General features: G+C 36.2%; 1 protein-coding gene across 1 annotated transcript in view; it reads right to left on the reverse strand.

Moving 5' to 3' along the window:
- Positions 1-16,014, reverse strand: part of ADAM2 (ADAM metallopeptidase domain 2) — a 110,693-nt gene that overhangs the window by 29,420 nt on the left and 65,259 nt on the right. Inside the window, exons 13-15 of the mRNA XM_043893613.1 lie at positions 12,795-12,893; positions 12,489-12,684; positions 5,729-5,834 (exon numbers count right to left, since the gene is read on the reverse strand). Of these exons, the coding sequence (XP_043749548.1) occupies positions 5,729-5,834; positions 12,489-12,684; positions 12,795-12,893 (401 nt within the window). The remainder of the gene's footprint in view (positions 1-5,728; positions 5,835-12,488; positions 12,685-12,794; positions 12,894-16,014) is intronic.

The following is a 16,014-nucleotide window of genomic DNA, read 5'->3' on the forward strand; positions in this document are numbered from 1 at the left end:
TGCCTACTTTGTCCCACATGTCTGAAACACAATTCAGGAAAATCTGTCTGCATTTCTCCCGGATACTTTAAACTGCCTAATGTACCACTCGTAGATCAGCAAATAGATTTTATTCAGCTTTCTCTATCTTATGGACATAAACAATGTCTTGATAATGGATTGTATTTTTTCTCATTGGATTGAATCCTTCCCTTGTAGACAGGTTGCTGCTACTTCCCTGGCTGTGTCGGCATGTGTGTGCTCAGTTGCCTGACTCTTTGTAACCCCATGGACTGTAACCCACAAGTCTCCTCTGTCCATGGGATCTTCCAGGCAATGGACATGAGTGTGAGCAAACTCAGGGAGATAGTGAAGTACAGGGAAGCCTGGAATGCTGCAAGTCATGGGGTCCCAGATAGTTGGACATGACATGGTGACTGAACAACAGCAGGAACATATATTGATAATTACCTTAAATGTGAATGGATTGCATACACCAACCAAAAGACATAGACTGGCCGAGAGGATACAAAGATAAGACATATATGTAAGCTGTCTACAAGAGACCCACATCAGAACTAAGGACACACACACGCTGAAAGTGACAGGATGGAAAAATGGTATTCCATGCAAATGGGAAATAAAAGAAATCTGGCATAACAATATGCATATCACATGATAGACTTTAAGACAAAGACAGTTATAAGAGACAAAGAAGGAAACTACATAATGATCAAGGGATCAATCCAAAAAGAAGATATAATTGCAAATATACATGCACCCAATACAGGAGCAGCTCAACATGTAAAGCAAACACTAACAACCTTAAAGGGAGAAATAAACAGTAACACAATAGAAGTGAGGGAAGGTTGTTCCCTTTATTTATTTATTTATTTATTTATTTATTCTTGGAAGCTTGACTACCCTACGTTCCCCTACAAATGGACCTTGAGAGCTTGTTTGGAGGTTCTAGCAGGGGAGCGCAGCTACTCGTATACCCTTGACCGAAGACCAGTCCTCCTCTATTGGGGATGGTCGTCCTCTTCGACCGAGCGCGCAGCTTCGGGAGGGACGCACATGGAGCGGTGAGGGAGGAAGGGGGCACCCGCCTAGCCAGCCAGATCAGCCGAATCAACCCTGGCGATCAATGGGGTGACAGATGTCGCAACCAGATCGCCCTCACATCCAGGTTGTTCCCTTTAACAACCCACTTTCATCAGTGAACCTATCATTCAGACAGAAAACTAATATAGAAACTAGAGCCTTATGGACTCAGAGAATGAGCTTATGGTTGCCAAGCTTGAGAGAATGGGGGAAAGGGATAGTTAAGATGTTTGGGATGGACATGAACACACTGTTATATTTTAAATGGATGACCAACAAGATTCTACTGGATAGCACAGAGAAATCTGCTTAATGCTATTGAAAGCCTGAATGGGAGGAGAGTTAGGGGAAGAATTAATGTATGTATATGAACGGCTGAGTCCCTTTTCTGTCCACCTGAAATTATCACAAGATTGTTAATCAATTATATGTCAATATAATAAAATAAGTTTTTTTTAAAAAAGAAAACATAGGCAGTATGTTCTTTGACATTCACCTTAATAATTTGTATATTTTTTGATCTTCTTAGGCAAAGGCAACAGAAGCAAAGAAACAAATGGGACCCAACTGAACTAAAAAGAATTTACATAGCAAAGGAAACCATGGTCAAAACACAAAGCAATGTGAAAGAAAATATCTGTAAAGGGGTTAATATCCAAAATATATAAAGAACTTAAAAGAACTCAATAGAAAAACCCACCAATTCAATTAAAATATGGGCATAGGACCTGAATAGGGCTCCCCTGGTAGCTCAGTTGTAAGGAATGCATCTGCAATGCAGGAGACATGGTTTCTATCCCTGGGTCGGGAAGATCTCTTGGAGAAGGAAATGGCATCCACTTCAGTATTCCTGCCTGGGAAATCCAATGGACAGAGGAGCCTGGCACGCTACAGTCTGTAAAAGTTGGACATGACTTGGCAACTAAACAACAACAACAACAACAACGACCTGAATAGACATTTTCCCAAAGGCATATAGAGAGCCAACAGGTACATGAAAAGGGACCAAACATTACTAATCATCAGGGAAATGCAAATCAAAACCACAATGAGGTACTATCTCACATCTGTCAGAATGGCTATTTTTAAAAAGACCAAAGTGGGTAAAACAACGACAATAAAAACACGGGTTGGTCAGGATGCAGAGAAAAGAAACTATAGTAAACTCTTAGTGGGAATTGGTACAGCTAAATGAAAAACAGTATGGAGTTTCATAAAACAAAACAAAACAAAAAATAAAACAGAACTACCATACAGTCCAACAATTCCACCCCTAGATATTTATCTGAAGAAAAGGAAAGCACTACTTCAAAGAGATATGGGTACCCCAATGTTTATTGCAGCATTATTTAAAATAGCTAAGCTATGGGATTCCCTGGTGGCTCAGATGGTAAAGAAACTGCCTGCAGTGCAGAAGACCTGGGTTTGATCCCTGGGTCGGGAAGATCCCCTGGAGAAGAAATGACAACCCACTCCAGTGTTCTTGCCTGGAGAATTGCGTGAACAGGGGAGCCTGGTAGGCTGCAGTCCGTGGGATTGCCAAGAGTCAGACCTGACTGAGAGACTAACACGCAAGATATGGAGGCAACCTAGGTACCCACCATTAGGTGAATGTATATAGATGTGAGACACATTTATGTTATTTGTATATTATATATATATATATATATATATATATATATATATATATATATGTATATGTGACAATATTAGCCACAAGAAAATGAAATCTTGCTGTTTGCAAGAACATGGGTAGACCTGGAGAGCATATTGCTTCATGCTTTTTGAAATAAATCAGACAGTGAAAAACAAATATCATATGCTTTTACTTGTATGTGGAATCTAAAAATAAAACAAAGAAAGGTAAGAAAAACAGAGACATACTCATAGATTAAGACTAGTGGTCACTAGATGGGAGAGGGATATGGAAAGCACAAAATGGGTGAAGGAGATTAAGAGGTTCAAATCTCCAGTGGTATAATAAAATAGATAAGCCACAGGGATGTAATAGTGCAGCACAGGGAGTATAGTCAGTATTTTCTAATAACTTGTATGGTGTGTAATTTATAAAAATGTCAAATTATTATGTTTTACATCTGAACCTAATGCAATGTTTGTAAGTAGGTATACAGAAAATCATAAATGTATGCAACTCTTAAAACACGATATAGGTGCAAATTAAACACTAGATATCAATGCCAAAATGACCCAGATAATGTAGTTAGCAGATAAGTACTTCACAGCAGCTAATATAAAAAGATCAATGATTTAAAAGAGAATATAATCACAATAGCTAGAAAGTTTCCTTTAGTCAGAATACTTTTTAACAATTGTGAAACACATTTTTGTGCTTCTGGGCTCGAGCATATGAGAAAGCAATTCATAAGTGCAGGATGTATTTTGCCTACATCTATGGTGTCTAATTGGAAGTAAGATGATCACTATAAGTTCATGTTTTAAAAACAGAGATACAAGTGGATATAGAAATAAATATGCGATACATGTATGTTCTAGCTTTGTTCACTGAGAAGACTTAGAGATCATGAAAAACAGTAGAAATGAGCACGACTGGTGCTGAGATGTTTAATTTCTAAGTACTCTTCTCTTATAAAAGGCAACTGGAAATTCCTTTGTTTATTTAGAGAAATAGCTGAATCCAGAGCAAGGGTAAAAAAATTATAATAAGGGTCCTAGGATATCTTTTTTTGTGTGTGCTAGAGAAATTTGCAAGTTTTTAAAGTATCATACAGACTTTTGAAAAAAACATTGTGGCCAGTTAAAGTAAACTTTCACTAGCCAAAACTGAGACAATTTGAGAAAGTAAGCATTAAAATAAATGATAGTAATATATTCTATACTATTGAGTCAAATAATAATTGCTGAGTCTGAACTGATATAGACAAATACAGAAATAAATAAGTAGGAGGGAATACTTCTTTCTACAATACATTTCTAGCTTAAAGACTGAGACAATAATGGAGTTAGAAAATTATCTGTGAACTTTAAAACTAGAGGGCAAAAGTTTGAAGAACAGAATATGCCTATAGTCTCAATATTAACTCCCCCCAAATTCTGCGTTAAACACAAAGGTAAAGAGTAACTTTACAATTGAGAGACCTAAAGAAAATTAACTTTACCATATAGTTTAACCTAACATATCCAACACTGAGAGAAATTGGTATGTACCCTTCGAAAATTGCACTTGATGGTACAACACCACTTTAGTGGCAAGTATGACAAAATTTATAACATGAATCTAACTATCAAACCCAGTTTGAGAAAAATTTTACAAAATAATTGGCCTGTAGTATTTTTTTAAAAAAAGTAAAAATAACAACAACAACAACAACAAAAAACAAAGAAAATGTTCTAGATTAAAGTTTAAAAATACATTATGACTAATGCAAACATGTGACTCTAGATTTGCTCCTGAACAAAACAAAGAACTGTAAATACTTTACTGAGATAATGAATGAAGTTTTATTGTGAACTTTGACAGCTACAAAATAGCCATCAAAAAATTTTGTCCCCAAGAAAGACACAATGATTTATTTAAGGATAATGAAGCATAGTATCCAATTTACATTCAAATGGTTTAGGAAAATAATTTTGAAGGGAGGAAAGGAGAGGAGAATTTGAAAAACAGAAGGACAAAGCAACTGGGCAAAATGCAAGCCACTGGCAAATATGAGTAAAGGTTATATGAGAAATCTTCTTGCTATTCATGCAATCAAATTTTTATATAGAATTTTTATTTTAGATATCAAACCATGTTTGAAATAGCATAAAAATATTACAGTAACATTCTAGTTCTAATATATATAATAATCATAGTAATTAGAACTTCCCAGATGGTGTTAGTGATAAAGAACCTGCTTGCCAATGCAGGAGATGTAAGAGACTTGGGTGGGGAAGATCCCCTGGAGGAGGGCATGGCTACCTACTCCAGTAATCTTGCCTGGAGAATTCCTTGGACAGGGGAACCTGGTGGGCTACAGTCCAGGGTGACAAAGAGTCGGACACGACTAAAATGACATAGCAGGCACATAGTAATTAACAATTAACACTCATATTGTGCATGCTGTGTGTCAGTCCCATCCTAGGTGTGTTTTTTAGAGTATCTAAATTCCACACTGGCCCAGGCCCAATGATGCTAGTGAAACTGGTATCCATGTTTTCCACCTCAGGAATGTGAGGCATATGACCAAAGTCACAACAGCAGGTAGCCATCGGGATTAGTCCTTGAAACCAAGATGGCTGCCTATAGAGCTCATGTTCTTAAACTCGGTGCCTTACTTCCTGGATAGCAAAAATTCAGGCATTTTTATTAGATCACTAAACAACGGTCACCATTTGTAAAATTAAAGTGATAGCATGCAAAATGAAAATTACCTTTTAAACTAATGGGCAATTAATGTACTTGTATGTAAATGAAATGCTCTGTGGGACAGTACAAGTGATAATTTGGATGTATGAGAAAGATAAGTACAGACATTCTGTACTTAAGACATTTATAGTTTGGTTAAATATAGTCTTAGTTCATGATAAAGGGACATTTTGCTTACATATAAAGTAAATTATCTCATGGTATTTTCAAATTTAAGACAATAAATAACATTTCTCAGATAGATTTCCTAGAACATACTCAGGTCTACACTGTGTGAACCCGGTAGGAGTTACACCGCAGTTCCCAGACTGATCAGCCATAGAATTAAGTTGCTGGAAACACTCTGGTGGAGCATAAGATGAACCTGAAAAAAGAAAAAAAAGTGCGGTTAGTCATACTGCTGCTGCATTTAAAATAATTAATGAGTATATTTATTCTGAGATTGTTTAAAATATTGCGCAACATAAGAGCATAATACAAAATTGAAAATAAAATAGTTTTAATTAAAGTCACAAAGAAACCACTTCAATGAAATATTTAAATATTGAAAGCATCTTGTCTACTACCCAAACAGATACCTTAGGATTAACTACAGTATGCAGTTTATCTTCTAACTTTCAGTAAGCCTGAAACATATATGCATATAAGAAATATTTTTAAACAAATAATTGACTTATTGGTCAAGAATGTTTCTATTGGTCAACAGTGTAAATGTGTTTTCAAGACAAATCATTAAAATGGCATCTTTTGTTTCCATCCTACTTTCCCCAGACCAAAAAATCTGGGAATCACAACTGATTTATTTTCATATTTACTATCCAATCCACACACATTATGAGCTTAATTCTCATAGGATTCTATCTACTTAAAAAGCAGCTTACCATTACTCTATCAATTCTACTCTAATGGGAAGATTAAGCCAAAAACTTTTGATTTAACTACAAAGAAATATAAGAACATAAAGGGAGCCACAGCATTAGGATCTCAGTTGAAAGTCCTAGAGGCAGTAGTAAACTGCAAACAAGCAATTGATTTTCATCCCAGAGGTCATTTGCAAACCTAGTTCTGTGTGAGAGGATCAAAATTATAAGCTTACCTAGGGAAACAAAACATAAAAAAGGCCAAATTTGGAGGATCATTTACTATAGTGATAAAATTAGAGATTTGGGGGGGCTCAACATATAGTACAGTCCCCTCTTAAGACATTTTCCTGCTTCTAAACATGTGAAGAGATGGAAATTAAAATATAAATAAATGACTTCCAGAAAGCAGAGGCTTATTTGTCTGCAGTTTCTGCATTGTGGTTACATACATACAATCTCTCAGTTGAAAGCCCTGGAGAGTTATGCCCTAGAAATAAGAGTGAACTATATATAGAGTGAACTTAATCAAAACTCTAATGGAATCTTAACAATTTTGGTTTCTAATTCAATTAAAGTGATTGGTCTCTTACTTCATATACTTAACAGAAGAAAAAAGTGGATGTATTCATATAAGATGTAGTGTTTATATAAGAGAAGCATTTAAACTGAAACACAGTTTCTGTAAGTCAAAAATGAAGATGAAGACAGAGAAAAAAACTTTTAACTAACAATATGTCTTTATATAAAGCATTCAAGAAAAAATATAAAACAAAGACATCTACATATGTTAAAATAATTATGAGAACCAAGGTACATGTACAGTAAGATTAATTATAGAGATATAAATCTTTAAGAAGGCAGGGCATCAAAAATAAATACATTGAAAAAATTATGGAGAGACAAACATAAATTGAAATTTAGAAATCTGTATAATAGTACAGTGTTTACACCACAGTTGCAAGACACTTAGGAACACTAAGCAAAACTACATGCACACAAACACATATTCAAATATATAATATGAAGGCTGATAAAAACCAAAGACCAAAAAAATCTTCATGGCTTAAAGAGAAAATAAACGCAATATGACAGATTTTTCTTCAGAAATATGCAAGTCATATGACAATGGAGTAATCTCTTTAAAATGCTAATGGAAATAGAGGTTCCATTTCAAGATGGTGAAGTACACACAGAAAAATCTTGAACTCACAACTTTTCACAAACACATCTACAATCTACAGCTATATATGGAACAATTTCTAGTGAAGAAAAGCTAAAAACTGGTGGAATAACCACTTCACACTGAGCAAACAAGAGAAAAGCCACACTGAAGCAGGTAGGAAAGGCCGAGACACATTCTTGCCATAAACTCACCCCAGCGCACCAATCCCACAATTGGGAGGGAACTCAAAACCAAGACCTCCTCCCTGAGGGGGTGAAGTATTTGACTCACATCAGGTGCCACAGATTTTAAATCCTGCACCTGAAAGATGAGCCCCCCAAACCTCCAACTTTGATAACCAACAGAGGCTCATGTCTATGAGATCTACAAGGCTGTAGAGAATTGTGAAAAGATTCTGATGGCCCGTGTGGTTTATGCTCAAGGCTCCCACAAGACTGTAACTAAGGGAGAAAGAGTTCTTAACTGGCTACCATATCCAGGGCAGGACAAGAGGGAAGAGTTAGAGGAGCCCAGTCTTTCTGTAAGAGAGGCCTGTTAGCTTATCTCAGGAGCTGTGGCCTGAAGGTCAGGCTTCTGATTAAACAGGGACCTGCTGGGATCCTTCACTGAGACTTTGGAGGGTGAGCGCTATCGTTCAGTTCTCACTCTGCCACACCTCAGAGTGCCAGAATTTCCCAGAAGGGAGCTTTCACATACATCTTGGGCTCTGGCTTTTTACATGTGGTGCTCTCATTTTTGTGGCTTCTTCCCAGGGACATTCCTCGGTCATCTGATTCAAAAAACATGGCATCGGGTCCCATCACTTCATGGCAGATAGAAGGGGAAAAAGTGGAAGCAGTGACAGATTTCATTTTCTTGGGCTCCAAAATCACTGCAGACAGTGACTGCAGCTGTGAAATGAAAAGATACTTGCTCCTTGGAAGGAAAGCTATGACAAAGCTAGATAGAGTGTTAAGAAGCAGAGACATCACTTTGCCAGCAAAGGTCTGTATGGTAAAAGCTATGGTTTTTCCAGTAGTCAAGTACAGATGTGAGAGTTGGACCATAAAGAAGGCTGAGTGATGAAGAATTGATGTTGTCAAATTGTAGTGCCAGAGAAGACTCTCGAGAGTCCTTTGAACTGCAAAGAGATCAAATCAGTCAATCCTAAAGGAAACCAACTCTGAATATTCATTGGAGAGACTGTTGCTGGCCACCTGACACGAAGAGCTGATTCATTGGAAAACACCCTGATGCTGGGAAAGATTGAAGGCAAAAGGAAAAAAGGGCAGTAGAGGATGAGATGGTTAGACAGCATCACCGACTCAGTGGACATGAATCTGAGCAAATCCCTGGAGATAGTGAAGGACGGGGAAGCTGCAGTCCATGGGGCTGCAAAGATTTGAATGCAATATAGCCACTGGAAAATAACAAGAAAAAGAGCTCAGCTCAGTGGGAAAAAGTGCCTCACATCCAGGGAAATACTGAATTAATAGCAATATGACAGCAACACTGTTGAGGCAAACAAGAGCCTTCTGGGAATTTAAAAGGGAACTTTGGAGAACTAGATGATCATAAGGAATGTTGAAAAGCTCAAACAAGTAACTGGATCTGAAAAGATGTACACATTCCAAGAACAATTCTAGGAAAGAGAAGTCCCCAGTCACTCCTCTGGATTATATTTAAGTCCTGAACTAGCAAGAAGTGAAAGCTATGCCTGTCTTGCAAACTACCTGAAGCTTGAAACTGTCCCTTGGCATTGTGGATAGAAAATAAACAGTCAAAGCATTGAAGGGTATCTGACAGGTTTCAGGTTAGCACTAACTTGTGCTAATTAGGAGTTATCCCTGGGAAGCCTGACTTAAAAATAAAAGTAAGAGCTTGGGGAGATTAAAAAAAAAAAGAAAAAGAAAAAACTAGCAAAGAACTCAGTGGCTGCACATAGTACAGAATACAGAACCTGAAAATTTAGTCCAGGAAAGTCATTAAACAAATAGTCAGTAAGACAAAAAGAACCACCACCACCCTTGGAGAAATCTGAATCAAAACTGTTAAAATATATTGTGTAAAATTTCTAAAAATTAAAAAGCTTTAAAAAATAATTTTACATGACATGCAAAAAAATGAAAGTATGCTACATACCCAGAAAAAAAAAAAAAAAAAAAAGAAAGCCAATGGGAAATATCCTCAGAGATCTCAAATTTTGAATCCAGTAGACAAAGACTTAAAATAGCTATTACAGATATGTTCAAATTACCAGAGGAAACCATTTCTTAAAAACTAAATGGGAAATGCTAACATAGACTTTTAAATAAAAAAGGGAACCAAATAGAAATTCTGAATTGAAAACTATCTTAACTGAGACAAAAGACTTCAGTACAGAAATTTTAAAATCAATAGATTTAATCTGGCAGGCTTTATTGACCTAAAGATAGATCAGTGGAGTTTATCCAGTAAGAGGAAAGAAAGAAAATCAAATAATGAAAAGTAAAGAGAGCTTAATGGATCAGTGGGGCAACATCAAGCATATGAAATATTGGCACAGAGGGATTCCAAAAATGAGGAAAAAATAGAAAAGGGTGGTGAAATATTTTAACAAATAACGACTGAAAACTTTCCATTTTTAATGATGTATCTATATCTATCTACATACTTACAAGAAGATTTGAAAAAAATACACATAGAATAATCTTCAAGAGATCCACAGATCACGGTCAAACTGATTACTCTCTTTATTAGGGACAAAGGAAGCCAGGTGACAGTGGGATGATACTACAGAATTTTGAAAGGAAAAGACTAAAGGTTCTATATTCAGCTAAACTATCTTCAAAAAATTAAGGAGAAATTGTAGCATTCCAAGACAAACACAATGAGAAAGACCTCATCTTTAGCAAACCTTTCCAGCAAGATCTAATAAAGTGCATCCTTAGGGCTGAAATCAAAGGACAATAGGAGGTAACTAGGATCCACATGAAGTAACACTTCATGCTAATATAGTAAACTATCAAATAAAGTAAAAGAAAATATAATAGATAGTACAAATACATTTATTGTTTGGACTGTCTTCTATAGATTTTAAAAGACCATTGCATAAAAACAATTATTCTAAAACTTTGTCATTAGACTTACATGAAGATACTTGCCAGAAATAGAACATAAGTTAAGTTTTGGTTTACTGTTGAAATGAAATCAATATTAATTGGATGTCTTAAGATAGTAATTGTAACACCCAAGCAAACCACTCAGAAATAACTAAATACATACAGCAAAATAAATCACAGAGAGATTGAACTATTATACTAGAAAATTTCTATTCAACACAGATGTTATTGAGGAACAGAGGGTAAAATATAATATTGAAAACACATAGCAAAATAGCAATTGGAACTGCTACCTTATATGAATAAGCACTTCAATCAAAAAGAAGCGATGCATGAGACAAGTGCTCGGGGCTGGTGCATTGGGAAGACCCAGAGGGATCGGGTGGAGAGGGAGGTGGGAGGCGGGATTGGGATGGGGGATACATGTAAATCCATGGCTGATTCATGTCAATGTATGGCAAAAACCACTACAATATTGTAAAGTAATTACAATAGTAATTAGCCTCCAACTAATAAAAATAAATGGAAAAAAATAATAAAATAAAATCTTATCAAGGAGAAAGAAAAAAGAAGCGATTGGCAGAATAAATTACAAAACGTGATGCAACTGTATGAAGGTTGGAACAGTCAGACAGGTTGGGCAAGACAGGGGTCATCTAAGTACAACCAGGCAATTCTATGAGCCAAGGCTGTTTTATTCTGGATTCACTTTGTTATCTTGAGGGTGGCCCTTGTACTGACTGAGAACCTTACAGATATTTATCTTCTCTTCACTGAAAGCTTGCCAGGGATAAATACATATTCCTTAGTCCTCAGAATAGCTTCCCAACAGACTACCAACAAAGGCACTTCTAAATGTAGCAAAACCTTCTAGAGGAAGACTAAGAACTTTTTAGGCAAAATTCCTCTCCCATTTGGTCTTTGATCATCTTGTGGCTGTACGAAAACTCATAACGCCTTTCTAATTTTTTGAATCTAATTCACCAAGTTTCTGAGCAGCTTCTGAGTTCCAAGGATGAGGATGCCTCAAAGAAAAATAGTCTTATGGTTTTGACAGCTCCCTCTCCTTAAATTCCAATGGCTACAACTTTTCTATTTGATGTCTTTTTTTTCCCTTGAAGATCTCTGCTGAGCCAACACTGATCTTCTACATTCAGAAGCCGCACATGGCCCTAGGAACATAAGTGGCTGTTATTTGTTCCCTAAGACAAAGTTTCTCTGCTATAGAGATTTAAATTTGTTGTCATTGGTTTCACTATATTCTACAGCCTTTAAAAAATATATCATTAATGCAACATGCCTTGATTTTTCTATTCATTTCCTTGTAATTGCTTCTGTCACTACTTGATATATTCTTTCCCTCAATTTAATACTGAACACAGGTTTTATATTTAATGTAACTTATAAATACGTAAATGTAAATAACCAGCCTTACTATTTGCTTTCACATCCTATGTTCTTTAGTTTACTCTGTTCTTGCCTTCTTTTGGGTTAATCAAATATGTTAAATGCTTTTGTTGTTCTGCTCTTTATTAGTTTTTAGTTTCTAATTACTGTATTATTATTCTTGTATTTATCTTAGATTATAGAGCAAATATTTGACTTATATCAATACTTAATTTCTCTGAGTGCTGCGTTTTATTGAAATGACTGAGTTTATTCCAGTTTTTTTTTTCCTGGTGATGTTATCTTCTTCTATTTTTATTCTTCTAGAGGTTAACATTATTTTTGACATTTTATTTATTTTATTTTCTAAATTAATTTAAGTATTTTTGACATTCTAATTGCTTCATTTCATAGTATCCTGTGTCCTTTCTAAGGTATACATACAAAGATGTGTATATTAGTTTCCAGAAAAATACATATACAGGCAATCAGATTGAAATAAATACCTTCACCAAATATGTCAAGACATTGCTTTATCCCATCTGCACATATTCCGCCGACACAGAGCCATTGATTCTGTCCACATGGATGCCCGTCCTGAATATGAACATCCTCTGGACATGCTGCTGATGAACCATTGCAATATTCATGAAGATCACACTCATCGACGGAAGCCCTACATATGTGTCCTTTTGGTATAAACTGGTGGGGTGAGGTAAGCAATATTGAGTAAAGCAGGATGTGAGTATTTACATATGATAAGAAATGATAGCTTTACTAAGGTAGGTAATAGAACGCTTAAAGGCTCTTACCTCACAAGCCTCACAACACAGGCCACTATCACAGACTGACCCAGGCTGGAGCCTACACGTGCCAGGGTTACAACACTGGTATGGCCGGACTGAACAGCCCTGAAAGGCAAATCAAATGCTCTGAAATACCTTCCAGCTTTACATGAAACAGATATTTAACTAGGACAGCATATTACATGATATACAGACAGCTGCTTAACTTAAATGTTGGCAAATGGAAAAATGTAGAGCCACTTAATTATTCATTTATTTAACATTTATTCATTACCTAATGTGCTAAACCAAGTGTTCTGTATATCACTAAGCTTGACTATTTTGGTAGTAGGATTTTCTGAGGTCCTGGAGTCCACCAAAGCCAAGACATCAATAACCATAAATGTATTTCCAGAAGAGGGAGAGAAAATTGGAAGGTGGGATTGACACATATACTACTATTTATAAAATAGATAACTAATAAGGACCTACTGTTTAGCACAGGGAACTCTATTCAATACTCTGTGATGGCCTATATGGGAACAAAAGCTAAAAAAGAATGAATATATAGTCAAGGCTATGGTTTTTCCAGTAGTCAAGTATGGATGTGAGAGTTGGACTATAAAGAAAGCTGAGTGCTGAAGAACTGATGTTTTTGAACTGTGGTGTTGGAGAAGACTCTTGAGAGTCCCTTGGACTGCAAAGAGATCCAACCAGTCCATCCTGAAGGAGATCAGTCCTGGGTGTTCATTGGAAGGTCTGGTGCTGAGGCTGAAACTCCAATCCTTTGGCCACCTGATGCGAAGAGCTGACTCATTTGAAAAGACCCTGATGCTGGGAAAGATTGAGGGCAGGGGGAGAAGGGGACGACAGAGGATGAGATGGTTGGATAGCATCACCGACTCAATGGACTTGAGTTTGGGTGGACTCTGGGAGTTGGTGTTGGACAGGGAGGTCTGGCGTGCTGCAGCTCATGGGGTCACAAAGAGCCGGACACAACTGAGCAACTGAACTGAACAACTGATTGCTGATATGCTGACAGCCGACATGAACTCAACACTGTAAATCAGCTATACACTCCAAACTTTTTTTTAATTAAAAAAAAAGTAAAATAAAAAAGCTAAGAAATCAAGATCTTCGGCTTTTATAGCAAAGTTATTTCACAAGATGTGAAAGAAACAGAAGTTATGATTTTAAAAGTTGATTAGTTCTTAGTCAACTTATATGAATCTACTGTATTTTGATGTCTTTACCTTTTGAAGGATACTCAAAGTTTGCTTATAATTCTCTAAAGATGAAGAGATATAAAATGATATTTCTGAACATAATTGAAATTATTACCTTTAATTGTTCATCCATATTTATTACGTCTTGTTTTATGTTATAACTTATCTGTACCTGGTGGTTCTGTGTTTTAAAATTCCATTTTTAGAATTAATAAAAAGCAACTGATAGGAAATAAGGATGGAGACACAGAAGACAGACACACAGGCACACACACAGACACACAGACACACATGCACATTTTTAAATACCTGGGGATTTGAAATAGAGTTAATTGGGCAAAAATTTTCAATAAGTTACAAAAAATAATCATGGATTTTAGTAGTCTTATATGGGTTATGGCATGATAATTCCTAGGGCACACAAAGTTTGCAGTGTTTTCCAGAACTATTTTGCCTAATTAATGTCATTCTTATCTCTATGAGATTCCAGAGGGTAAAATTTTCTCAGGCAAGAATACTGGAGTGGGTTGCCATTTCCTTCTTCAGGGGATCTTCCTGATCCAGGGATCCAACCTGCATCTGTTTCATTGGCAGGTGGATTCTTTACCACTGTGCCACTTGGGAAGCCCCAGGAAAACTGGACAGATGCATGTAAATCAATGAAGTTAGACCACTCCTCCACACTATACACAAAAAGAAACTTAAAATGACTTAGATAAAAGACACAACATCATAAAACTCCTAGAAGAGAACATAGGCAAAACATTCTCTGGCATAAATCATAGATAGCAATGTTAGGTCAGTCTTCCAAGGCAATAGAGATAAAAACAAAAATAAATAAATGGAACCTAATCAAACTTGCAAGTTTTTGTACCACAAAGGAAACAAACTAAGTCAAAAGGCAACTGGCAGGTTGCAAGAAAATATTTACAAATGATGCAACTGACAAGGGCTTAATTTCCAAAATATACAAAATGCTTATACAACTCAACAACAAAAATCCAATAAACCCAATTGAAAAATGGGCAGAAGACATAAATAGACATTTCCCCAAAGAAGATGTACAGATGGCCAATAGACACATGAAAAGATACTCAACATCATTAGTTATTAGAGAAATGCAAATCAAAACTATAGTGTGTTACTACCTCACATGTTCAGAAAGGCCATCATTAAAGAAAACTCTATAAATAACTTGCTGGAGAGGGTTTGGAGAAAAAGAAACACTTCCACATTGTTGGTGGGATTGTAAGTTAGTGCAGGCACTACAGAAAACACCATAGAAAAACTGAAAATAGAGTTGCTATATGATCCAGCATTCCCACTCCTGAGCACATATCTGGAAAAGCTATCATTTAAAATTAAAGCTATCATTAAACTATCATTTAAATATATCATGAATTCCTATATTTGCAGCAGTGCTATTCACAGTAGCCAAGACATGGGAACAACCTAAATGTCCGTCAACAGATGCATGGATAAAGACAATGTGGTTCATATATACAATGAAAGACTACTCAGTCATAAAAAAGAATGAAATAATGCCATTTACAGCACCCTGTTTCGACCTAGAGATTGTCATACCAAATGAAGTAAGTCAGAAAGAGAAAGACAAATGCCATGTGATATCACTTATATGTGGAATCTAAAATATGACACAAATGAACTGATCTATGAAACTGAAAGAGACACATGGAGCAGAGGACAGGGTTGTGGTTACCAAGGGGTCTGGGTGGAGGAGGAATGAACTGGGAGTTTGCGGTAGCAGATGCAAACTATGACATTATAGAATGAATAAATAATGAGGTCCATGGGCCTCCCGCATTGCAGGCAGACTTTACTATCTGAGCCACCAGGGAAGCCCTATTGTATAGCACAGGAAACTAGATCCAGCATTCCATAATAAACTCTAATGGAAAATAATATAATACAGCATGCATTTATATACACACATATATAAAATGAATAACTTTGCTGTGCAACAGTATACACAACATTATAAATCAGATATACTTCAACAG

This window comes from Cervus elaphus, chromosome 32 (genome assembly GCF_910594005.1).
Source record: "Cervus elaphus chromosome 32, mCerEla1.1, whole genome shotgun sequence".
NCBI lineage: Eukaryota > Metazoa > Chordata > Mammalia > Artiodactyla > Cervidae > Cervus > Cervus elaphus.